This window comes from Electrona antarctica (genome assembly GCF_951216825.1).
Source record: "Electrona antarctica genome assembly, chromosome: 11".
In the NCBI taxonomy this organism is placed as follows: Eukaryota; Metazoa; Chordata; class Actinopteri; order Myctophiformes; family Myctophidae; genus Electrona; species Electrona antarctica.
Genome location: NC_136792.1, coordinates 28,804,184 through 28,832,154, shown reverse-complemented (window position 1 = coordinate 28,832,154; position 27,971 = coordinate 28,804,184). Strand labels below are relative to the sequence as shown.

Here is a 27,971-nt window from a genome sequence, read left to right as displayed (position 1 = left end):
CAACAGCTTGTCACGTATTGTTTAATAAGATGCACACAGCTTATTTTATGATAGCTTACTCACTACTACGCGGGTACAGCGGATGCCATGCTGAACATCTCAAACATCCTGTAAGCCTTTAAAAGGCTGTGCCAGTGAGCTCAAAACATTGGATCAGCGCAGCCTCTCTCCCTCTTCTCTCTTTCACTGCTCTCACTTTATACGTCTCCATGCCCCTCCATACCTATGCCATTATTAAAACAATGTGTCAATTTATGGTGTTCCTTTTCATACAAAGCAGTGAAGCATTAAAATTGGCACCTTTGAAGTCACCGTGATTGGTCATCAAGGGCAGTGTAAAACCATGTGCGTACAGGAATAGGTGGTAGTGCTAGATTTATACACGCTCACCATTTCCTATTCTGATTATGCTACTTTTATCTCTTATTATTATTCTTGGCAGTGACAGGCCTATCTGATTAGATCTGATTAACATAATCAGATCTCCATAAAAACCTCTTAAAACTGGATTCTTTCATTCTCAACTCTCACATCGTGGCCAAAATCTGTTCCTGCTTTGATCAACTCTGTATTTTTAATGTTTAATTGTATTGGGAATTGTCAAATTGAATTTAACATCAGGCAAATGTGGCTATCAAATTATATTTGGTACGATTTCTGTTCAACCAACAACTTGAACTTCTCTGTCGATTTTCTTAACAGGATTAGATCTGTTTTGCTCTCAGTTTCTATGTACAAATGTTCAAACAAAGATGGTCTCTCTTTGTCACAGGTTCTCAGCTTGAGCAGACTTCCCTCTAAGACCAATTCAGTCTCCATCACCTTCAACTCTGTGGAGGAGGCCAAGCCTGGCTCTGTCATTGGTTCTGTGAGGGTACGTGACAGGGAGTTCACAGAGTCAGGGGAGGTCACCTATACAGTGGTTGGCGGCACAGACAAGGACGGAACCTTTGTGTTGGACCGCCTGACAGGAGATCTCTACCTGGCCAGGCCTCTGGACTATGAACGGGACGCGCGATACACCCTGCAGATCGAGGTCGACGATTTCTCTACGGCCCTTCCCAGCAGCACCCTGGTCCAGCTGGATATCGACGTGGAGGATAGCAATGACCACGCCCCTGAATTCCCAGAAGACCCTGTCACCATTGTCATTCCCGAGAGCATGGAGGCCGGCTCATCCATCTACACCTTCCAGGCCACGGACAAGGACGGCAGCGGGCCCAACAGTGAACTGACCTACACCATTCTACACCTGTGGCCCAGCACTCCGGGCCTCCTGAACCTTGACCCCTATTCTGGCATTCTCTCCTTGGGACAGGAACTGGACCATGAGGTCACTTCCTCCCTCATCCTTGTTGTCCAAGCATCAGACTCGGCGCTGAATGCCAGTCAGAGGCGCCAGGGTTCTGTTACGGCGAGGGTGTATGTTACTGATGAGAATGACAATGCACCAGTGTTTAGCTCTCCCACGGCGGTCAGTGTGATGGAGGACCAGCCAGTGGGGTTCGTGGCGCTCTATGTCATGGCCAGAGATGCTGACCAAGGGGAGAATGCCAGGGTAACCTACAGCATCCAGGCCGGAAATGTCCGGGGGACGTTCAGCCTCAACCCCAATACTGGTAAGTCAAGTCTCTGGGATTACTCTTGGAGAGTGATACAGACATTTAAGACCTCACTTCAACATCTCGCTGATACAATAAAACCACACACACACACACACACACACACACACACACACACACACACACACACACACACACACACACACACACACACGCGCACGTGTGCAAAGACTTTTAATAGTCCTGTTAGAGTGTTGAGTTCAATAGAACTCTTGCTTCACCTTTCAGGACTTATTTCTTTCAGAGACCAGACATTGCAGCCTGCCAAAATGTATCGCGCACACGCACACGCACACGTACACGTACACACACACACACACACACACACACACACACACACACACACACACACACACACACACACACACACACACACACACACACACACACACACACACAGCCCATCATCTGTTATTGTGGATCTATTCCCATGAAAGACCAAAGAACCTCCTGCTCAGGCTTCTGGGAACCATTAGAGAAGGGATCAGTTACGCCTGTGTGTGTGTGTGTGTGTGTGTGTGTGTGTGTGTGTGTGTGTGTGTGTGTGTGTGTGTGTGTGTGTGTGTGTGTGTGTGTGCACGCAGACACACGCTCGTGTGCCTTTATGCGTGTGTGCACATGTGAGTTTGTGTACTTGCGTGAGACTCTGTCACTTACTCAATATTGACCTTGGGCTCTTCAGTCCCGTGGGCTTTGTTGTGGTGTTTGAGACACGCGTCGGGTGTGGCTCCACCCTCCCCCGCTGGGATCCCCCCCGGACCGACAGGGGGATGGAAACAGTCAGGGTCTGTCATGCATGTCACTACTGCTCAGCCCACAGTGTGTGCCCATCTTGAAGTGTTTTTGGCCACACTGGTCATTTGTTAGACCGATGACAGAGTTAATCCACTGAGCACCTGGTTCGCTCCCGTTCCGGGGTCGGTGATGGGAAGGACCGGCCCCATCTCGTACACATTCTATTTTCATTAGTTTGCTATTACTCTCGACCACAATAGAGAAAACCACAGCTCTATTATTAGAGGAACCCCAAAGCTGTTGGATGAGTTTCGGTCATCTTTTAAGTGTATGGTGTTATTCCCTCGCTATCTGCTATTACTCAATGTCAGAAGTCAGGTCATTCAGTCCACTGAAAGGACAAAGGGAAACATTTATTTGTTAGACGATACATTACTTTCAGCAACAGCCAATACTATTCTCTGATTATAACATCAAATGTTGATGAATGAATTCCCCATATGAGAAAAGAAACAGAGCAGGTACTCATTGTCTGAATTGCGCTCATGACATTACCTCAGTTAACCCTCAGACTGGAGGGTTGGCGCACCAAAACCCACGTACACTTGGAATTGGAAAGGAAACATCCAAAATAAGAACCTTTCCCCCTGTTTCTCACTGTCTTTCTTCTGCCCATATGTTATCAGTGACCAGGCTTATGGCAGGATCACAGAGGAGTCAAACTCGCTGCAACTATTCCAGCCAGTAACTCCTACCAGATTAAAGGCTTAGGGGCAAGTTATCTCAGAGCTAGCAAGATACAAAGAGAAAACATAGAAAAAGTTAAAACAAAACCAAAACAGCCCCAGTGTCCTGGCCCCTCTTTAACGGTTGCGGCTCATTTTAAAGCATGAAATTGAAATTGAATCAATGCGAGCTCTACCCTCTTAGGGCAGGATAATGAAAAGGCAAGGGTGCCCCTAATTTCTACAGAGCACGGCAGGCCTGGTTGTTGCGTGTCTACAGTGTGTGTTTACTGCCTCTTTTTCGTCGGCTGCGGCATTCTCAGAATGGAAAAACTCGTAAACTGTGGCCAGATTAGTTGGGCTGTTACAGCAGTGGTGGTAGCACTCAGGTAGGCATTGCTAGTGTAGTGGAGTTTAGCTCTGATTTGGTCCTCACACGACATCTTCTCACACTTGCTATTTATGCTTGTTTTAATGTGTACTACGGTCACATACAGTAACAACATGCAGCCACGGAATGCTCGCTCTGGCCTTTGATATCACACGGTCACATTTGTCAGCCACTCACACGCTCCCATGAGACATCATAACGCATGCAAAGCCAGAGGATATCTCTTCATATTTCATCTTTAATTCATCTTTCTCCAGGCTCTCTGTCTATTTTCAAATCTCTGGACCGCGAAGAGCAGGACATCTTTAACCTCACCATAATTGCTGAGGATCATGGGATACCTCAGCTGTCAACCAGTCAGCTGCTATGTGTCCATGTGATTGATGTTAACGATGAGGTGCCCTGGTTTGAGAAGAGCCAATATGAAGCCCAGATAGCTGAGAATCAGCCGCCAGGATCCACTGTGCTGAAGGTGTCTGCCTCCGATCTGGACCAAGGTGAGTCACTGCACCATGTGCTCTGACAGCAGTTCTGCCAAACTGACAACTCACATGGTATGTATGTTATGTAACCTATGCTTTGTCATATATAATACATTTATAATAGGCTATTTTTGTTAATTAGATTATGGTAATCGCACACATGTTCCTGCATGTGATAGATACAGAACAGTTAAACAAAGGAGGGGGTATCACTGCTTGAGCTGACAAACGTTGTAGGTCCAGTGTCTCTCCGAAACAGGAATGGGCAACATCTGAGTACTGGAGCAATATTTTATTGGGGAAAACAAAACCGAGTGACATTTCGACACAGAGCCATGACGTGAATACCGTATGTTTAAAATCAGTCTTTCATTGCTGGAAGGATATCTAGGGTGCCATCGTAGCTTAACTAAAGCCATACAGTATATTCTCTTTGTCAGATGTCAAACTGTGTCCCTCTCAAAATCAGGATGCCAGTGAGCATAAGCCAGCAATGCTCACAGTTCACTTTAAGGTGTCATGTCAGCAAACATGTGCCGCACGCATGTTCACGTCACGGACATTAGCAGTTGTTTTTAATTGAAGACTACACAGGATGGTGGGGGTGGATGAAGGGCACATTCTCTTGGCCTTAGTCAGAAGCACATAAAACAGAAGGATTATAAACTCTCTCTCCAAGAGCAATTAGTGAAGTAAACAGGTGATGGTGCCAGATTTGCTCTCTCTGTTAGCACGCAATCTGGCATCCAGACACCTGAGGGAGGGCCATCACCACCAACTGCTTAGACAGCAAAAGAAGCTACAAACAAATAAAAAGGAGAATACCACTGTGTTTACATGAGAAAAGTAAATTGTGTATTTTCACAAGTATTTACAGCTCTCAGGCATTTTTCCCCCTAGCCTGTGAGGAAACTTGGTCCAGCGTAACAAGGTTTGGAAATTTGATCCAGCCTACATACACATGGTTTAGAGTAAACTATGATGATAGCCTAGGGGTTAGAGAAGCCTGCTGGTGACCGGAAAGGTCAGTGGCTTGAATCTCTGGAGCGGTTGGGCAGGACTAGCTGGGAAAGGAAATGCTCCTTCCTCATTTAACAACTACTCTTGAGTTTCCATTGAACAAGCCACCTTGTGTGGAGCAGGTCAGTGGCCAAAAGTGAAAGACTGGGCATAACATAAACAGCACTCCGCTATGAATATCGTATGTGTAAATGTGAAGCAGGGTAATGCTGTAAAATATTACCTCATTCCACTTTCCCAGTTCAAATGGTTAATCTTTTAAATAACAACTTTGTCCGTTTTTTTTCCTTACTAGGGACCAATGGTCAGGTGACATACGGAGATATCTCAGAGGAAGGCTTTACCATCAACCCAGTCACAGGTGTCATAACAACCACTAAAGCCCTGGACAGGGAAGTACAGGAGTACCACACATTGACAGGTACTGACCCTCACTATCACTAGAACACTGTTATCATGCATTAAATATAATAAGGCAATGACTGAAAATAGATATGCAGTATGTATACATTTCTATTTATGCTTCATCTTCTTCTTATTCAAAATGTTTTTGTCCTGATAGTATTCGCTAAAGATGGAGGCCTGCCACCGAACCATGCCAAAGCCACTGTAAAGATCAGAGTACTTGATGAGAATGACAATGCCCCTGTGTTCGGAAGGCTCTTGTATAGTTTGGAAGTGCCTGAAAACCTGGAGCCTCTGGCTCTCTTCACCCTCCAAGCCACTGACCAGGACACAGGGGATAGTGTGGAGATTAACTACAAGATTACAGGTGACATTTTCTATTCACTTGACTATATTATATTCATCCGTGCAGCTAGTGATCTGCATATTACTGGTCAGACATTGACATTTTTATTTATGGCATGATGCGATGGTGAGATAGCATGGGAACCTGACAAATATCTTGTGTATTATTCATGTTTTTGCTCCTCTTGCAGGTGGGGATCCATTGGGAGATTTCATCTTGGACAGACGTTCGGGTGTTCTGTCCACCTCAAGGTCCCTGGACAGAGAAAAGCGGGCTAGCTACACCCTCACAGTGACAGCCCAGGACCAGGGTAGCCCGTCGCTCAGCAGCACAGCCACGGTGGAGGTGACAGTCCTGGACATCAACGATAACAGTCCCCAGTTCCAGAGCAGCACCTACACGGCAGATGTGTCCGAGGACCTCCCCATTGGCTCCCTTGTTCTGGAGGTAAAAGCCATAGATGTAGACCAGGGCGCCAACAGCCAGGTGCTCTACTTCCTGACGCGCGGTGCTCAAAGCATGTTCATCATAGACCAAAGCACGGGCCGCATCATCACTGCAGCACCCCTGGACAGAGAGAAAACCTCCACATACAGCTTTGAGGTCTGCGCCACGGACTCCTCTCCGTCCAATCCACGCAACTCCACCGCTCAGGTGACCGTCTACGTTCAGGACGTGAACGACAACGCTCCCTTCTTCATCCAGGACCCGCTCATCCTCAACATCTCCGCCAGCAGCGTGTCCAACCGCAGAGTGTTGGCCACCATGAGGGCAGAGGACAAGGACTTCGGGGCCAATGGCTCCGTGTTCTACCGCTTTGCCAGCCCCGTGAGGGGCTTCACCATCAACTCGCTGACCGGAGACATCCAGGCCACAGAGAAGCTGCAGTCTCTCACGCAGAGCCAGAGGACACTGATAGTGGAGGCTATGGACCAGGGAAGCCCATCTCAGTCTTCCCTGGGGGTTGTGGTCATTTATATCAGAGAACAGAGCTACAGGGGCATCCGCTTCAGTCGCAATGCACGGGACATCAGCCTGCAGGAGAATTCTGCCAAAGGTTTGTAAAACACACATAGACCTTCACCTTGAATGCTGTCCTGCCTGGTATAGAGGGTATGCACGTGGAATCATCGTTATAACCGGAAGTTACAGTATGTGGGAACACCTACTGAGTGGCAAAAACTACTTTCTGGCCTTGACAGCCCAGAGCCCCCATACTTCCAAACAGAAAAGTCCTATCTGATTGCATTAAACAACGTTAAACGACATTAAACTCACTTCGCCACTCGATTTGCCACTCACTTTATGCATGCCCATACCCTCTAGATAGATACAAATGAGAAAGAATGTATATGTAAAGAATGTATCATAAATTACAGAGTGATATATTGTACTGTACAGGTATCTCATCTTTTGTTCGGTTTCAATTGAATCTACAACCTCACAATGCCTTGTGAACAGAACCCTGTGAGCTTGAAGATCTGCTATTTTTTTTCCTTTTAACTTTTCACCTATAATAACATTCCCAAAGTAGGGACATCAGGTTTTAAGTGGTAAAGTCTTTCTGTGTGTTTTATAAATATTTAACCAATGAAAGTAACGGCACTGGATCCATTGGAACACTGGTTCTTTTGTCCATTTCCTGAAAAGTAACACATTTAGACATACAAGCTTTCTGCCCCAACAGCAACAAAATTTGTGTCATTTATCTTCCAGGCACAGTGGTTACTCAGACGCAGGCGCAGTACCCCGATGGCTCCCGATCTGGTATCAACTACAGTATATTTAGTGGAAACAGAATGCAGTCGTTTGGAATCAGCTCCACTACTGGTAAGTGCAGTGACAGTTTTAGAATGTGATGTGCACAAGAAAAGCAGTCTCCAAAGTATACTTCTCTGAGCCACTGTTGTTGTTTTTAACCACAGGTGAAATTTGGGTCCAGAACTCTGAGGCACTGGACTTTGAGGAGATCCCAAGACTCCGCCTTGTGGTGAAAGCTGAAACGGCGTCCTCCAGCTCTTACATGGCTGTCAACCTAATCCTGCAGGACGTCAATGACAACTTGCCACGCTTCCAGCTCCAGAACTATGTCGCTTACATTAGAGAGGCACAGGGCTACGATTTCCCCATTATTCAGGTGCAGTAGCTTGTCCCCCCATGCATTTATTATGGTTGGCATGCATTTAAGTGTGAAGTTGTAGAATAGAAAACACTCAGCTAAAGACTTTAAGGGATCTGGACAGTTTCAGTCCCACTGAGAAGTGATTGTGTTCTTTTCCTTATGCTTTTCAACATCCCTGTTGAATACATAGATTCCGTTGTGCCATGAAGCCAGAGCCACTGAGGCCTTTTTTTATTTTATTTTTAAAACCCAGACTTCCAAATCCAATATTACTCACTAGTTCACTTTACACTGATGTTAAACACATCATTCATTTTCAATCTGGTCATTTCCTTAGGTTTTGGCAGATGACCTAGACCAAGGTCAGAATGGCCAGGTGACCTACTCCATCAGGTCATCATCCTTGAGTGGCTTGTTTAAGATTGACCCACTGACCGGCAGCATCACCACTGCAGCCATCATGGACAGGGAGATCTGGACACAAACAAAGTGAGGCTTCCCTCAGATGTACAACACCATTATTTATGTGGAATACTTAACCAATCAAACCCTTTATACTTAGTAAACAAATACACATAGTTGGCTCAACTTGACTGGGGCTGGGGTTTGTTCTTTTTTTCTGTCTACACCAAATCGATGCCGAAAATACAAGATTTTACAAGCTATAAGCTTTTGAGGAAAATGTTCCGCCCCGTAGGGATGCTACGTTCAAGTGGTTAAGGAGTGTATGGCATACTTAAAGATTGAATGTAGCAGCTTGCCATGTGGTTCTTCTCAAATCAGCTCCGCCTGGCTCATATGCAAAGTTTAACTTGCAGTAATTTCCACTGTACCAAAAATACCTTTTCTTGTTGCACTGAGGAATAAATCTCTTTTAATGCTCAGTCTGAAAATGAGACGTGGGTTGTAAGGGGAAGATGAAACGTTATGAAACATGGTTCATAAAAGATAAAAAGCAAAGTCCAGACACTGACATTTATTTTGTGGCACCAGGCTTGTTGTTACGGCAACCGACCGGGGAACCCCGCGGCTCGCTGGCTCTGCCACGTTGACTGTGATCATCATTGACCTTAATGACAACAGTCCCACAATCCCTCTGCCTCAGGAGATCCGGGTGCCTGAGGGTAAGTCAACTTCACAGTGAAAGTCAGTCCAGTGATCTTATCAAGACCCATATCATACTCAGCACACTCAGCGGGACTCGGTGATAAAGGTCTGACCCCTTGATGAAACCCTCCACTGCCGAGTTCCTCTGAGTTGATTTCCTGTCTATTTGAAGTCAAGGGTTTTCCGGAAAATCATATTTTTCTTTTTGTTTTGTTTTTTAAATATGGAGGATTTTCTTTCTTAAAAAAAAGCTGTGTACTGAGTGATTGGAACTTGAGTCTTTGACATCCACTTTCTGCAGAATAAACCTTTTCTTGTGTCTTCACCCCCCTTCCAACCACACATACACACGCACACACACAGACACTGTGATTGGCACAATGATCACACAAGTCACAGGTAACGACGTGGACTCCGGACCAGCCCTGTCCTACATGCTGCACCTAGAGGCAGACTGCCAGGCCATGTTTGGGATCCATCGCTACGGGGGATGGGTTTCTCTGACCGGCACGCTGGACTATGAGGAGAGGACCTGGTACACTCTGACCATACACTCCTCGGACTCCAAACACCAGAGCCAGGCCAACCTCACTGTGCTGGTAGAGGATGTGAACGATAACGCCCCCACCTTCACCCAGGACCTGTATCAGGTACGTACGAACGGATTTAGACTCGCTTGGGCCCCTAGACCAATTATCTTTGAGGCTACGCAGAATGGGCAGTCGAGTGGGCAAGCAAACACAATACTCTGGTTGTAAGGCAATGGTGATACAAGAAAGCACACGTAGAGACTTGTTTACAGTCTAAAAGGGCCTTAAGGAGGGCCAGGGGCCTGTTATGGCCATTGATATATGTATCAGGGAGTGTTACTGTATACTACTGTATACTTATTTTAGAAAATTGTCATTGAGCCTCGAGGCAGATCTGCAAACAGATCTACAAGCTCACAACAATATTGATATTTATTTATTTTTATTTCAGGAAAATCGTATAATTTATTTTTTATACAGCAATGCATTGATATTAAGTATTGAGTGTTGCAACAGCACCCCCTATTGGTACTCTAAACATCGGGACATAGGGACATAGGTTAGGACATAGGGACATTGCTGTTCCTTGGAGTGGCTGCACCACTCAAAAAGAAAATGTACTTCATAATTTGTACAATACTCCAGTACAAGTTCAAAAGTGACTATGCAAATTTCACGTGTAGTTGTGTCATATTTGACCAGACGGTATCTATACTTTGATTCATGAAGTACTGGGGTTGAGTACTTTGTCCACCATCACAATGACACCACTGTGTAACATCACGTATTATGTTGATCAACATTTCAGGTAGCCGTGTCAGAGCACCTCCCAGCAGGCAGTGCAGTGGTCACAGTGACAGCCACTGACCGGGACAGCGGGGAGAATGGAAAGATCACATACACAGTGACGTCATCCAGCAGGGACATATTCTACATCGACCCAAACAACGGTTTGTTTTCAAGTGTTTCCCAGTCTTTTCCCCATGCACCCCTTCAGAAAAAACATTACACAGCATCAGTCCATTAAATGTTAGTGAAAACAGGATGTAAAGAAGCACTTTTTACCAATGTCATCATCAATGGGAAAACTACAGCCTTTTTTCCTAGAACGTTTTCTTCCTAGAAAGTTAGCATCCTGAAACGTTTTTTTATAAAGAGCATTAGTGAAGGGGATTTTCACTTTAAAAATGTTTTCTGGGGTCATTTTCACATCCACACCTCAAACTTGTGTGGGCATCCCATGCAGTTTTTAAGTTGCTTGATTATATATTTGACTGATATGGTCTTTCTCATGAATGGGGGGACCTTCATTTTCTGATTCCTTATGTTAATATTTTCTGCAATGTAATGTTGAGTCAAGGAGTCCTACTGTATAAGCCCATGCATGAAATCCATGCAGTCCATGCATGAAATAACTATGGACAAATCAGTCAAAAAAAACAGGGACGTCTGTTTTCAATGAGTCTAATATTGAGTTTGAAGTTGATTGGGCTTATATAATATAGGAGCTGGGGGCATGTCTGATCAAATTATTGTCAAATATTGAATCAAGCAACGTAAAAACGGGGGGTTTTGGGATGGGATGCCCACACAAGTCTGAGAAGACATTAAAATGACCCAAGAAGTGTTTTGCTATAGTAATAGATATCTATACAAGTATAGATATTTGTTTGTAAACCTGGCAGCTACAAAATAATTGCATTAAAGGCTACTCTTTTTAGCTCCACACTTCTGTTATGTTCTCTCTCTGTGATCATAAAGATGTTGCTGTTGCATCAAAGTTGAACTTCCACCTCTCTCCCACACTGACACACACACACACACACACACACACACACACACACACACACACACACACACACACACACACACACACACACACACACACACACACACACACACACACACACACACACACACACACACACACACACACACACACACACACACACGTGCCAAACCACTAGCTTCATTAAGTCTTAATATCAATCACATGCTTCAGGTTACACGTATTCTTTTGTTTTGCTATGGGAATTGCAAACTGAAACAACATGAATTAAGCAATTTGATGAATAGATTACTGTTTTTGTTAATTGTCAAATTAAGTAAGATTACTTGTGCCATTGTTTTGGACCATCAATATCCTTTACGGGTCTTCTCAAAGGTGTAACTTAGAGTTATAGTTTGTTATTATTTTGTTCCATATGCTTTCTTTAGCCATAACCCTAGATGTCATTACGTGTTTGTTTTTTGGTCTAGAACAGCCTATAATGAATTGGAGATTATTGAGTAAAAAAAAACCTTTACAGTTGATTAAAATAATGCAAACAATCTCGTTCCTAACTGTTTTCCTAACTGTTTCCCAACAGGCACCTTGTTCATCACCCAGAAGACAGAGTTTGATTATCAGAGCCCATCCATCTTGGTAGTGATCGAGGCTCGGGACCAGGGCACCCCATCTCTTTCGTCCATCGCCACTGTGCAGGTGCAAGTGAATGACATCAACGACAACGCCCCTATCTTCCACCAATCAGAGTACAGAGCTACTGTCTCAGAGGACGGACACCCTGGGTCCACTATCCTGACCTTGGAGGCTTTGGATGGGGACCTGTCACGGGACAACTGTGGTTTTGACTTTGCCATTGCTAACGGCAACGCTGGCAACACCTTCCAGATCGAGAGCAGTGTGCGGTTCCTGGAGGGCCGGGGCTTTCAGACGGTGGGCAGCCTGATCCTTGCAGAGGGGCTGGACTTTGAAGCGGTTCCCGGTTATAATCTGACGGTGGTTGTGTCAGATCGTGGCATCCCTCAACGTAGCTCCAGTGTGCCTATCATCATTAGCGTTATAGACGCCAACGACAACCCACCAGCCTTCAGCCGAGCAGAGTACAGTGTGGTGCTGAGTGAGGCGGCAGTGGCCGGGACTGAGATCTTACATCTGTCTGCCACTGACCCGGATTCTGCTCCCAATGCAGAGGTGCAATACTTCATAACGTCAGGCGATGAGACAGGCCTGTTCCATGTGGACCAGTGGACAGGGGCCCTGATGCTCCAGAGGCCCCTGCACAATGAGCGCCAGTCTTCCCATGTGATTGTGGTCCAGGCCACTGATGGTCAAGGTCACTACACCTTGGCCCCAGTCAGTGTGGAGGTGAAGGATATCAATGATAATAAGCCCTACTTCCCCCTCCAGGTACTTACTGCTAGCATCAAGGAAAACCAGCCCCAGAATGCCTTAGTCACCATGTTGCATGCCATTGACCATGACAGAGGAGTCTATGGTCAGTTGAAATATTACATGTTAGACAACTCTAGGGAGGGAAAAGAGGCTTTCCTCATCAACCAAACCTCGGGAGAAGTGCGTACACGCTCCACTTTCGACTTTGAAAAGGTGAACTCCTTCCATTTTGCGGCTCTTGCTATGGATGCCGGCAACTACTCTGCCACAGTCACAATCCAAGTGTATGTGACAGGGGAGGATGAGTATGATCCTGTTTTTCCCTCCTCAGAGTTCTCCTTCCAAGTGCCTGAGGGGTCAAAGAAAGGGCAGAGCATTGGTGAAGTGCAAGCTAGAGATGAGGACGGAGGTGTGGATGGCATTGTCCTCTACTCTCTAGCGGAGAGCTCTCCTTACTTTGAAGTCAACAAATCTACTGGTGTCATTTCCCTGAAGATGGATAGCTACAGCCGACACGTGAGCCGCTCTAAGAGAGCGGTCCGCCTGATGACTCTGGATGTGACCGCCCACAGCCCTCTGGAGACATCCCGTACAGCTACCACCCGGGTTACCATCGATGTGACCCATTCTTTGTTCGGTCTCTCCACGGACATGAACATGTTGCTTGTCAGTGTGATTGCGGTCTCCCTTGGGACCATAGTCATTCTTACGATTGTTGCTGTGGCACTGTTCTTTGTCAAATTCAGACGTCAGAAGACGCCACAAAAAATGTGCAGCCGGATACCAGTGTCAGCCACAGTGTTGCACAAGCTAGAGGAGACTAAATTGTCAGTGAATGAAATGATCTACCACCAGGCCCTTCCTGGATATACTCCTGATCAGGGCGGGAACAGCGGCGGGCCATACACTCGTGGTGGGTCACTGGACCCGTCCCACTCAAGCGGCCGTGGTTCGGCGGATGCAGAGGCTGCGGAGGATGATGAGATCAGGATGATCAATGAGTACCCTCGTGTGTCCAGCATCTCCTCCTCCATGCAAGAGCGCATCTCTGCCCGAGGTCCAGACTCTGGTATCCAGCAGGATGCAGACCAGCTGTCAGATGTGTCTTGTGATCCCTCTATAGATGCCAACCATTGGTTTAAAGCAAAGAAACTGGGAAGTTTGAATGGCACTCTACTGGCTGGCCAGGTACCAGTTTATAGGGATGAAGGAGGTGGATATTTAGGTGTGGGACGAGGGCTCAACATCTCACACCCTAAAGACTATGCTTTCCCACAGGATGGAAAGCCCGCTGTGGATGGCTCCCTTACAGCCATAGTGGCCAGTGATGAGGAGTTGAGGGGCAGCTATAACTGGGACTACCTGTTGAACTGGTGCCCCCAGTTCCAGCCTTTAGCTAATGTATTCACAGAAATAGCACGGTTAAAGGATGAAACAGCTCCTTCTAATCCCCGCCGGCCATTTCACCACAAAGCAAAGGCCGAGCCAAGAATTGACCCCCCACCCCTTATTACCTCTGTGGCTCATCCAGGGGCAAAAACTGTACCCCCAAAGCCCGCTGTGGGGAGGACATTCCCCCACCTGGCTTCCTTCAGGAGATCTCCCCTCAGTAGTGAGGGATCCATCTCATCAGTCGCCATGTCTCCAAGTTTCTCCCCCTCGCTCTCACCACTAGCAGCCCGCTCTCCAGCAATAACACCCTTCAATGTCTCCCAGGGTCCCTCAGCTTCCATGATCAGCACAACTGAGCACCATCTAGAGCACAGCGAGGAGGCAGAGATAAGGATTTAAATCCCAAGAGTTCATTTGAAGATTGAACTCCTGACTGTAAAACTAGACAGGAGTTCAGGCTAGTTCTACTGTATGACAAGAAGGGGATGTAATGTAACTATATTCTCACACTCACTGCCACACCACTTGATTCGAATGGACATTAAGATACACAGGATACTAAGCGGTTCGTATTCGTATACTGTAGCCGAGGGTGTGGTACCTAATGAAGAGAAAATGAACTGAATTTCATGACTAACAGGTCAAAATGGACAATGCCTTTTCTCCGGTTGATTCGTGTCAATCTGCACATTCAAATGGGGATTCATTGTGATGTCAATATTTTGTACAAAAAGCATTTTTCTGTCTATATTTTTATACTGACATATGGCTTCTGACAAGGAATGGCATTATTGTGTTGAAGGTTAAGATAACCTCAGAATATATTTCTATATTTGTATATTTGTAGCTCGTACTGTTTACTTGTTTGTACTGTAACTTGGTTCCATTTCCTGTCATGCTTAACCTCTTGTGGTTTAAAATGAAGCTCAAACTTAAATGTTTTATGAATTGGGATTTTGTTCCAGAGGCTTGTAAATATTTATAAAAAGAAGAAGCATCCTTGCTAGAACAAAATATCAGTTGGAATACAGTATTGTGCGATAAAAAATTCAAGGAATCAAGTGAATGCTCTGAATTACAATTCACTGCAACTGATATTTCCTATGTTGTCATAGCCCCAAACACATTCACTCTTTGAAGGAATTTCAAACCTGATTAACAGTCACAAAGTACAGTACGTATCTGTCCTAATTTTCAGGTTACCCTGCTTTAACCTATCACGACAAGCCTTACCTTTGCCCAGGGTTTGCTTTTCGGCCAGCTCTATAAGCAGAACCCAAAGCAGCTTTACTACCATTAGTTACGATGCCGATAAGCTGCTCCGTTTGCAAGTTCCCACGAGGTTATGACATTCCTGAGAATTCATTAATTAATCTCATTTGTTCATTGTAATTGGCCATCAACTGGGTTAACATAATCTAAGGTCAGTGTCAATGGGTTGTTTTCCAGTATCCTAATACACGTAAAGAAAGAATAGATATTTGAATTGCCTTTCAGGAGAGTATGTTTTACACACGTCACCATTAACCCATTAACCCATGCAGGCCTGACGTCGGAGAAAAAAAAAAAAGTTTTCTAAATCATGACAATTTTCGGAAAGATTTGAGGCACATTTTAACGATTTAAAAAAAATAGCAGACCTACAAGTTCATAGCGCGCCACTCGGTGGCGCGCTATGAGCTTGTAGATCTGCTATTTTTCAATAGCTAAATTATAACATAATGTTTAAAACACCAAAAGGGGTTCCCGCCCAGAATGGATTAAGACATGAGCCAGATTCTACAATGCCTTCTAAATCAGTAGTTCTTTCGTAATTCAAAATTATTAAAAAGATTTTTTTCAACAATGTTCAAAAATAGCAGATGTACAAGCTCGCTATCTGCATGAGCTATCTGCTATTTTTTTAATAGCCAACGCAACAATCTAAAATTACAGATTTCAATGGGTTAATCTGGACCATGGGCTCTCTTTCTACATTACAAATGTCTAGTAGAGTACTATGTTGTCCGATGCTATTTCCTAACAAAAATACTGTAAGTTATGTTATGTTGGTAATAAGAATATAGCTTAACATTTGTGGATTGGTTTCTCATTGACTAATAGTAATTCTATTTACACTTTAGTCATAATGCATATTACATGGTCATTAACATACCTAGTCCAGAAACATTCATGTGTTATTCGTAAGGTTTTGAAAGCCTTGTCTAAACACGAGTTGACTGCCAAGCAGGGCCGTGCAGAGAGCACTGGGGGGGCAGGGGCACATGTGTGGGCGCGCGTAGCGCGTGCCGATTTTTGGGGGTGGTCTTTTTGTGGAGTCCTTCCCTTGTGCCATTTCATGTCATTGGACAGTAAAATAAGCAATATGTTCTCATTAGTCTGAAACTAAAACTGACTGATGGCAGATTAAAAGATAATTCATTATGATAGTGGAATTTATCATTACTTGTCAAATGTTCATCTTGGAGGGCCAATGGCACTTATTGGCCCCCCACACAAGCCCTTATTGGTCCTCCACACAAGCCCTTATTAGCCCCCCACACAAGCCCTTTTTGGCCCCCACATAAGCCCTTATTGCCCCCCCACACAAGCCCTTATTTGCCCCCCACAAGCCCTTATTTGCCCCCCCAAATAAGCCCTTGTTTTCCCCCCACACAAGCCCTTATTGGTCCCCCACATAAGCCCTTATTCGCCCCCCACAAGCCCTTATTGGCCCCCACATAAGCTCGTATTGGCCCCCCACACCACATGAGGTTATGTGGCCCAAAGAAAGAAAAAAAAGGAAAACTTTTTTTGACCTTTCCCTAAAAAAACAACAACAAAAAAAACAACTTTATTTTATTTTTATTTATTTTTTAGTGAAAGGGCACTTTCTGCAAAAGGGCAGGTGCTCAAGCCCCCCTAGCCCCCACCCCCCCTCTGCACGTGCCTGCTGCCAAGAGCCCTTCCATGGCCTAAATCTGGAAGTTACATTTTCCTTTCATTTCTCAAGCTAAAGTTTGTTTCATTGACAGGTTTATAGTCACATTGATACTGTGTTAATAGTTAGATGAAGAAACACTAACTTCTACTTTTATTTATTCTTATGGGAATATCATCTCAGCAGTAGTTAAATTATTTAGAAATAGCCTACATTGCCATTTTTTGAACATGGCCAAAAATTCTTGAAACTACCTATTTTCCTACAATGAAGGTACTGTACCATGTTGTTTGTTTTGCAATGTATGTTTTGAACAGTGTTACCTGATATTCATGTTTAATTTGTTGCTCGAATACAATAGTGCCACACAAAAGAGATAGAATATTTTCAAACATTCTAGACTTGTTCAGAGACATTTTTATCAAAGTGCCTGATTAAAGTACTTTAAGTCAATATAATACTGCCTTTACTTTCTTTTTCTCTGCACAGAATGTTTGTTTTTGTGTAAATCATATTAACCACTAATATGATAGCCTCATTTATCATTTGATCCTTATCTAATAATTGTTTTAAGTAGAAGAACAACCATGTATGTAAAATGTATTCCAACATATAAATTAGATTAGTCTAATTTAAATGTAAATGATGCTGTCACTGGCATAACCATTCCCTGAGTGACCACAATAGATCTAATGGATACACATCAGGGAGTTATTTCGAACCTGATATGCATATTTGAAATGACACATATTCGCTGAACAATGATTTGGCAATGGACACTGTATAGATTCAGTCTCACAGGGCCAGGAGTAAAGACCTCCCACTGTGACCATTTCCAAATCTGTTTCTCTCAGAGTGAGAGGAATATACAATTCTACTGCTTCAACAGAGGATAGAGTATATATTATGGTATTATTTTACCATCAACGACAATAGAGCATCCATTAAAGCAGCATCAACCCTTGCTCTGGACAGGAAATTACTATTGCTCTCAGTGGAAGTAAGAACAGGCTAGTATAAACTCTTATAGCCACACTGCCAGCATAACATGTGCATGTGCAAAAATACAAGGATACACTCTTAATCAAATAAAATGAAGCTTATAGAAACATCAAATGGCTTACCATAATATAGGCTTATTGTTAGAGATGTCGGTATCGGAAAAGTATCAGATCGGCCCTATTTTGGTCATATCGGTATCGGCAAATATTCCAGGCTGACCACCGATCCGCCACAGGGGTAAGGGGTTGACACTATGGCAGGTAAATAAAATGTTGGGGCATGTGGAGTTTGCTTTCGAGTTGTCCAAACTGCAAGTGCACATTTGAGTGAGGAGTCTGCTATAAACACAACATGAGATATAGATTAGCTATAAACACTATCCCCGGTCGGTGGACTTCAAAGTAAGATATCTTTTCTTTTGTATTATTATTGTCTCCACCAGGCCGAAGGCATGGGGAGAGAGTATGTTTTGCACTCCGTCCGTGTGTGTGTGTGTCCTTCCTTCCGTCCTTCCTTCCTTCCGTCCGTCCGTTATCAGCTAATCTCCGGCACCGTTGGCCCGATCCATGCCAAACTTTGCACACACACTCCCTGGATGCCAACGACGAACCTCTGCCCCAAATATTCCTCAACGGCCTGTTATAGCGCCACCATGAGGCCGATTTAGGCAAAACACATTTCTGTAGATAACTCGTACACATTTTATCACACAATTCGGTATACACTATCTCCATAGTCATGTGATCAACACAGATCTGCACAATTTCCCATCTTCCATCCTGATTGGCTAAGATTGGCTTCCAAAGCTCACATGATTGGTCCGTTTCGAACAAAATGCCTCAAATCACAAACACAGTGTCCAATTTCCATGCAATTATACACGCACATTTCCACTAGGCCGAGGACGACATGCCACTATTTTATTCCCAAATCAGCCTCACGGTGGCGCTATAACAGGTCAATTCCTGTTTTTACCTATAACTGCATCGACAACTTATGTATGTGCACTCCCTATAGAGGCCATGGAAAAACATTTTCCCTGCATCCCTCCACATCTGCCGGTTATAGCGCCACCATGAGGCCGATTTCTGCAAAACACATGGTTTATGTTAGTCGCACAGATTTCATCCAAATCTCACGCAAATCGGTACACATGATCTCTGTAGTCATGTGATCAAGACGAGCCTGTTGGATTTCTCAGATTCTACACTGATTAGCTAAGATTGCCTTCCAAAGTTTTCAGGAGTAGCCCGTTTTGTACAAAATGCTGCACATGTCCTGCTCATCCAGAATTCTATCCTCAGAGATGCTATGAGTGATCTGGCTCTGCATTTCAACAACATGTTTATATTACTCCTAAACATTTTGCCAAACATCACACACACTCCTATCCTCCTGGTGGAGACCTGTGCCCAGAAGGGCACTTTTTCTAGTTATAAGTATTATTCTCTGGTATCGGTATTCGGTATCGGCTAACACAGAAATTGTGGTATCGGGATCGGAAACGAAAAAAGATCGGGACATCCCTACTTAGAAATAGAAATAGAAGTTTGATTAATGGAAGATGTGGGGAAGAAGTGGGGATTAAAGTGAGATACTAATTGCACAATGTGTGAATCATCAAGATTAATTGTGATTTAGAGTTAAGTTAAGTTGTATGATTTAAAAAAAATGAAAATAGGGGCAGTAATCATTGTGATATATTATAGAGTGTTTGTTTCTCTCTCCAGCTCTTTGGTGACCAGAAAATACAGGGATACCAATTTTATCCAATCAGGAGAGAAAACCCTACAAAGAAGTTCATTTATCAGTATCCATTTTATAGTGTTCCAGTTCCAGTTTTGTCATCATACACAAACAGTATACAGACATATTGCTAAGGGCTAGGATGAAGAATACAATATTTAAAGCACTGGTATTTGAACCTGAACATCTGCTCTCAAACTTATTTCAAAGTGCTTCCATGTTCGAATATTGTAGATTCCTGGTTCGACCCCCCTCCTGTGTTAGTGTCAAAGTATCCCTGAGCAAGACACTGAACCTCTGTTTCCTCTGCCATCAGTGTGAATGGGTGAATGTAATGCACATTTATAAAGCGTTTTGGATGAAGACACTGTATAAATACACCATTAATCTCCTGAAACTTTTATGTCTGGTCTTTTCAATGATAAATCAATGCAATTTGGTAATAATACCAATATGTATCATTTTTCATTATCTAGCTCTAACTGTCATGAGTGTACAGTACATAGCATCACTCTCTGATGGCCCAGAGCTGGCCAGAACACTGGCTGCCTGATGAAACAGAGCTGAAACTGGACCAGCTACAGTATACATCTGTGCGCCAGGGTCTGCCTCTACCGCTCAAGGAGACAGAGTTGTAACCTAAACCCTGCGGTATTCTGAGTAATTGCACACATGCCCTCCCACCACACACACACACACACACACACACACACACACACACACACACACACACACACACACACACACACACACACACACACACACACACACACACACACACACACACACACACACACACACACACACACACACACACACACACACACACACACACACACACACACACACACAGTTGAGGCAACTTGATGAGTTCTTTTGTCTCTGGACTGGAAAGATTGGATTTGGGGAGTTGGATAAACGGGGACAGCTCAGTGATGATATATTGGGCACAAGTAAATTCATCACAGTGTCACAGCAAATTCAGGTTATGGGTTGAAGAGTTTAACTCGGACACAGCACCTCAGATCACAAGCCAGTATATACACAACACAGCTCAGATTATATGAGTCATAAGGCAAAAGCCAAGTCATTACGCACAACATAAATTAGAGGTCCGGGGTAAACCAAATGAAACTTATAATTTTTACATCAGATACACATACAGCAGACTACTCTGTTAACATGCAATATCTTTAATGGCTTTCTACTTTAAATGAAGTAATGCTTCAACGATTGTCTTTTTTTTAGCCCAGAGATGTGAATATGGCAAAACTTAGTATAAGACTGATATCCATTCTTCATATTTCATTAAAACCCTACAATTACACTACTGTTTACTCAAAATAGTTCATTCATTCCCTTTATGTTTCTATATAATCATTAAGTAGTCTGACTATAGTGTTCATGCTGGTTTAATTTCTATGAGCCATTCTTTCTCAGAGAAAAGATCAAGGCTTTGAAACCCTTGCCTGAGAACAAATGTTTGATCATTTCATTGGCTTAAACACTTTGAACTAATTTCATGAATTGTTCACAATTTACCTTTGTTGCTTTTCCAACTCTAAATTGCTTGTGAAGATGCTACAATTATGCTAAGCTGTATGTTATTGATCCCCATGGGGAAATTTGTCCTCTGGATTCAACCCATCCTAACTATTAGGCAGTAGAACTGCAGTGCAGGAAGATCAGAACCATGCTCAATGCCAAGAAAACAAAAGTAATGGCATTTAACACAAAACGATTGCCACTGCCAATTTTATGTTCTTTCCCCTGGCCCCCACACATGTAAAGCGTCTTTGAGTACTATGAAAAGCGCTATAAGTCCCAGATATTATTATTATTATTAATGGGAGTTGAGGACTTCAAATATCTCAGTGCCTGGATTGCTTTGACGGAACAGGATCTGAAGGTCTGGCCTCTTGAGGGCACTTGCAGTGTGGAAATCTGACATGGCAGATGACCTCAAGAGAAGACTGTTCATAGAGCTGTACAGTGGAGTCAGTACTCTCCTTCAGAGCACAGTAAAGAGCACTTACGGCTGCATTTCTAAAACCGGCCCCAGTAACAAAGTCAAAGTCCCCACCCCTTACGCTACTTATTGTTTGTTTGTTTCTTTCTTTCTTTCTTTCTTTCTTTCTCTTTCTTTCTTTCATCTCACAATTTTTGTAACCCATTTTTTTTACCCAGTGACAATTGTCTAGTGTAATTCTGGGCGCTACATTCAACCTGGGGAGAGCAACAGACTTAACTGCATGCTTCCTTCCATGCATGAGGAGTCGAAGCCCCTTATTTTCACCTGACAGGGGGGAGTTTCTCCCGGTTGGACGTTCCAACCAGTTCCTTTCCCCTCCATCAGGCGCCCGGCTGGCCAGGTCAAGGCAGTTTGGAGACCAGGATTTTTGTTTGATTTCTAATAGTTTATATGTTTGAGTGGCACCTGTCTGTCTGTCTGTCATCGCCCAATCGCCCAGTATTGCCTGAAAAGATGAATTATTTGTATCTTTTCGGGCGACGTTGCTCCGCCCACTTTTCGACCATCGCCTGTTCGCCTGCTATCGCCGGTAATCGCCGGGTCTCATAGACAAATAATGCACTTCCGGAACATTCGTCTGGCTGTCGCCCGCTGTTAAAACGTACTGTGTCTGTCTGTCTGTCTGTGGTACGAACAGCTGCAATACCGCTGGATGACTTAAAGTGGCACTGTTAATCCTCTTAGCCGACCTGGTATTGACCTTTATGTTAATAAAGTTTTCACTCACTCACTCACTCGATCGATCAATCATTACTGTATGGACGGGGCAGAGACATGACTCACTATACAGCAGGACAAGTCCCTGTACGCAGTCTACACAAGAATACTAACGAATGGCATGGGGTCACATGGGCGGACCACATAAAAAAACGTGGGCCCTCTACGGGTGCCTCCCACGGGTCACAGACAAGGTCAGAGAGAGAAGGATGAGGCTGGCTGGGTACTACGTCAGGCACCCAGAACTGGTGGCAAGCAAACTGACATTGTGGGAGCCAACCCAAGGCAGCCAGGAAGGGAAACAGGCGCACCACTTACATAGACACACTGCAGCGTGGCAGCAGAGCTAACAACACTGCAGAGCTCAAAATCCTGAGACTCAGTCAAAATGTTACTCAAGTAAGAGTAAAAAAGTAATGGCTTTTAAATATACTTAAGTATTCAAAACTCAAGAGTACATGCTTTTAAAAATACTTAAAGTAAATTCAATGTGTAGAACAAGTAAAGTAGAAGTACATTTCTTAATATTTATATCAATGAATTGCTTTAATATTTTCACATTGAATTTATAGAACCTTGTAACTCATGTTTCAGAGAAGAAACTCTGAAACTACCTGCACTGCATGCGCTGATGTTCTTGCATGTTGTATATCTCATACAAAGCCTGCAGAAACACATAAAAACATAGAAATGACTGAGGAACCTAAACTAAATAATTGTACTCCTATACACCCATACAAGATGTAACAATCCAGAAACCTTGAACTAGTATGATTGCTAGATAATTATCATGTATATTTATTTTGCATACTAGTAAGAAATGTAAAAGAAAGGCTTAACAAGGGGGTCGAGTGCCATGTAGTAGGCATGTTAGATACACAATACACAATACATCACTTCTACTATGGATTGGGAACCTGTAAGTCAGACATTTTCAGCATGCAAGGATGTGGCGAAGTATACGGCCAGCTAACCATCCCAGAGCTGCCATCCCCTTGGACCTGGTTCTATTTTTACAGCATTGCTCAGAAATATGACATATGAATCTAATTTTATAGCCTACATTACACATTGTTACTAATTTCTATGTTGCTGAAGCACAAGGTGACAAATAACTCAACTTTCATCTAGGTCACTACTATTGGATTAGGAATAATGTCTTCAACAACAACATTGAAATCAAGTCATTTTAGTTCTGCCTTGTTCTAGACTGGAGCTAACCTGACTCCGCCAGATGGGGCAGCAGAGAGTACACTGGGGGGAACCCAGTGTACTCTCTGCTGCCCCATCTGGCGGAGTCAGGTTAGACTGGAGCAGACGGTGGTCTGGAACGCGCCTCCATGTTGACTAAAGGTAGCCTCAGTACTTTACAGCCTTCCTAGAAATGTACGTGAGTAAAAGTAAAATATTTGTCGTGGAAATGTTGAGCAGATGGCTCAACGTGATCTTTTTTATATAATTCAGATGTTTATTTTCACAGTGGTACAAAATACAACACCTCCATGTTGATAGCCACCCTAAAAGTAGCCTACTCAGTACTTTACAGCCTTTCTAGAAATGTACTTGAGTAAAAGTAAAATATTTGTCTTGGAAATGTTCACACCCGTGTGAAGTGAGGGGCGCTAATATATTAAAGTCTCATGTTGATTAGGTGATGTAATGTTGATGTAAAACAAACGGTGCAAACACAAACATTAAATTCCATTAACAATAAAGAGACAATATGACGTAAATTGCACAATATTATGGCAAATTTTCCCTTCATTGTCAACGGCGTTTACAAAACAAACATTGAACTAAAGACAAACATTAAACCTGTATATAGGATGTGCTAGTGCCTAGCGCCCCTCAAAATGAAAAGAATATGTCAGTAGCAGTTGTCAGCCTTACTTCTCCATGAAAGTGTTCAGAACCATTTGCTTCATGATTATTTTAGTCTGTTGGTTGCTTTTCAAACAAAAGCTTTTGTCATCTGTCCATTGTCATTCCTTGACAGAATAAAGAAAGACACAGCTTGTGACGTTACACACTTTCATCAGTTATCAAAAATAACTGGAGGATATAATGGTTGTATCATGTGGCCTTTTCACTGTCTCATGTTTAAAGACACTTTCCATAGTGACACTAGCAAAATGGGCGGCTCTTCAGAGGTACTAGCCTAAGGCCCAAATCACACAAATGCAACTCCTTGCAACAAAATACTTTTAAATTAAGGTTGGACATGTCGACATGCAACAAGGCAAACGTTTGGTTGCCATGAGTTGCATAAATGCCTAAGATTTAGACTCTTGTAGATGTATTTTATTTCAATCTACGACGTCCCCTCCCCCCTGTGAACACTGCAGAGACACCTCAGACGCAGCAACTCCGAACACGTACAAATGCAAAAAAATAAGTTGCTTAGTTACCCTCTTGCCCCAGATGTTAGAGAGGATGCCGGAGTTCTTATGCAATGTATTAGTCCATAGTTTTCAATAAAGAAGTGTTTTAATCCTGTATAAAGTGGCCGATTCTGCCGTAAGTTCCCAATGGCGACTCCCAATAGTGAGCACTGAGCAAGTGCATCCGGAATTACGCTCAACAGGAAGTAAACGAGGAGGGAGAAATGGCGTTCGGCCACTTATGGGACTAAAACATTTCTTTATTGAAAACTACAGACTATAATACATTGCACAAGAACTCCAGCAGCCTCTCTAACATCTGGGGCAAGAGGGTAACTAAGCAGCTTATATTTTGCATTTGTACATGTTCGGAGTTGCTGCGTCTGTAATGGTGTCTCTGCAGTGTTCACAGGGGGGAGGGGACATTCAGTTTGATGTCTTTCTTATTAGCCAGTATTCTGGCCGAGGTCCCATTTCAATGATTAAATGACCTGATCTTACAGTCTACAGTTAGATCGTCTTCAGTCAGGCAAGAATTAAATAGCATTAATTGATGAGTGCATGGTTGTTATTATGTCTGTTGATTGCGTCTCATGTCAAGGAATTTGAATCATATTTAGCATTTGGTTTTATTTATTATTTAAGCACTTCTAAAGGCCTATATATTCATAGTCCAGGCCAGTCACGCTGCGGTGGTCACTGCTCGCACATCACCTCTCTGTTTTTGCTAACCACCGAAACGGTGGTCACCTCTTCACGAAAACCGGACTATGAATCTCCCAAAAGACTCTTGTCTGGAGAAGCCCACGGTACTTGCCATTTTAAATTAGGCTAGACCTTGACAGAGGTCTTCCCACCGAAGCCAGGATTACCGATAAGCTCCTCATACCTGCAGCTTCCATATATATATATCTCGCAGAGGGCCAGATTCCAGGGATGCTCCATCTTCAGCCTCCCAAGATTCTTTCTCCAAACACTTTACAGAGAGCTTTTTCTTTCCTTTGTGATCCTCTTTTATGGGTTGTGTTTTTTCCTGCTTCTCCCTCAAGGTCTTGCCAGGCAACTTGCGTGACTAGAGGGAGTGAAAAAAAAGCCTTCAAAACCTACTGGCACGCGAGCCCCAAATCTATTTTTGGAGAGTGCTCCTTTATTTTTTTCTTTGAAAACAAAAAAAGCCACAGGGAGAAATAGGCAATAGTGGGGTGAAGGGCGTCTGTTTCTCATTTGGCTTGCCCTGCCTCCTGTCCTGCTCCGCCAGCGTCAGAACCACAGCACTAAGGAAAGAGGGTGTCTCAGACTAGGGAGGAGGAGTGTTTTTCCTGCAAAACCACGGCCAAAACTACGGACACTCATCTTAGCCTCTGTCACTTAGCAACCAGCCCAACCTGCTTCCCATTATAGGCCAGCTGCTTGCGTTCAGGCTTTTACTTTTGTTTTGATTCGTTTCTCTCCTTTTTAGCCTATTGCCTCAAATTCACTATGATGAAATTGCTGCATTAAAGTCCCTTGTTAGTTATTAATTCATTTTAATTTCCTGTGGTAATGTCTGTGGTTTTTATGCTGTTGAGTTGTCTGTGATTTGTTGCCATCATTTTGTAAATTTCAATCCACCAATCAAATCCATGGCAAATTGTCAATGTTGGTTAATGTTGCACCCCTCTTCTTACTTATGGTGCTAGCTTCAGGAAAACGCATTATTTAACATAAAATGTATCATAATTTTAGAAATTAGTTTGACACACGTGTATGGTGTCACAAGTTGTCTGACAAGGCATTTTGTTTTGAAAATAAATGATTGCAAGGTAATTGGATCTAAAGACTTTTAAAGAAGAGTATTAAAGGCTGACAACAAGTCATCTATACTTATGATGACTACTTGTAATTATGCCAGCTCAGGCTGAAGATGTTGTAGTCAGTCAAACCGATGGACCAAAACATTATGGCATGAATAAAAACAGACCACGTTGTGGTTGTGGAGTATAATGATTCACAGCAGCATGCTGTTGCCCTGATGAGAATGATGAAGTGTTTCTCCTTATTTGAGAACCACCCCAACATTGCTGGGAAGGCAACTTTCCTTAGAGACTCTAAACCATGGGGAACCATGGTGGCCTTAACTGGCCTAAACAAAATCAAGTCACAGTTCCATAGTGGAAAATATGGCTAGACTATCAATGCCTGACACATCGTCTGCAGGCATTATACCGTTATTAATTAGGGGTCAAGCCCAAAGGGCGTAGACCCCTTATTGTTTCCGTACAGGTTCCGCCAGTTTTAGCAGTTCTGTGCTGTCGTATTCCACAAAATTCTGCAATATGGTAGAGGCCGTGAGAATCCCTCAGGAACTGAAGCTCACAGTCATTCGTCAAAAGACCTCAGACATTTTGATATCCCAATGAGTCAATTTTATGATTTGCTCGATCCACTTTTTCAGATTAAAAAAAAAGCGATTTCCCTTCATGTGAGTGGAGTCTGGACTCTGGTTGGTATTGTTTTTCTGGCTTGTTTTTTCTTGCTTTTTTATTTTTTAGAAAGTAATAACTTTAAAAATGTCAGTTTCTGTTTATATAGCTCATTGTGTATATTGCGTATAGCTTTTTTCCTTTTGGGCTTGACCCCGTCTTATAGCTGCTTGCAGCTATATTTATTATCGTTTGTCTCCATGATTTCATTTTGTACAAGAATAGCAAAGTATTTGAATTTAGATTAATCAAAATGAAGCACATCTCCCTCCTAGTTATTAAGGATTCAAATGCAATAGTCGTGCGTATAGCCAGACAATCAGAGATCTCAGCTGACTGAAATGTCAGCTGGTATGGTAACATCTAAAGTCAATGAATTGGCTAAAACTGGAAACAATTCAGGAAAAAAATAATAATAACAGCAGCATCACATAATGTAAAAAAAAATGTGAGGGCATGCTCTTTCAAAGCAGTGGGCATAGGTTTGTTACCACTGGTTTTCTCTGGTGTCCAAGCAAAATTATTTTTGATTTCTCAAGACATATCAGTAGGCGGAGTTATCTGATTGTCTGGCTACGTGAGACTACTTGAGCAATGCAATGGTAGTTCATCATGATTATACCACAGCTTTGTGCGTTGTTGGCACAAAGTGTGGT

General features: G+C 43.3%; 1 protein-coding gene across 1 annotated transcript in view; it reads left to right on the top strand.

The window, feature by feature from the left end:
• The window catches only part of LOC306931851 (protocadherin-16-like), a gene marked incomplete at its 5' end in the record, with an annotated part of 88,831 nt that extends 73,212 nt beyond the window's left edge, over window positions 1–15,619 (top strand). The window contains 12 exons of the mRNA XM_079513504.1: window positions 773–1,619; window positions 3,731–3,970; window positions 5,271–5,396; window positions 5,538–5,747; window positions 5,917–6,783; window positions 7,443–7,556; window positions 7,652–7,863; window positions 8,186–8,337; window positions 8,842–8,972; window positions 9,319–9,605; window positions 10,294–10,435; window positions 11,855–15,619. Coding sequence (XP_079369630.1) covers window positions 773–1,619; window positions 3,731–3,970; window positions 5,271–5,396; window positions 5,538–5,747; window positions 5,917–6,783; window positions 7,443–7,556; window positions 7,652–7,863; window positions 8,186–8,337; window positions 8,842–8,972; window positions 9,319–9,605; window positions 10,294–10,435; window positions 11,855–14,454 — 5,928 coding nt within the window. The 3' untranslated portion in view covers window positions 14,455–15,619. The remainder of the gene's footprint in view (window positions 1–772; window positions 1,620–3,730; window positions 3,971–5,270; window positions 5,397–5,537; window positions 5,748–5,916; window positions 6,784–7,442; window positions 7,557–7,651; window positions 7,864–8,185; window positions 8,338–8,841; window positions 8,973–9,318; window positions 9,606–10,293; window positions 10,436–11,854) is intronic.
• Window positions 15,620–27,971: the final 12,352 nt, after the last annotated feature.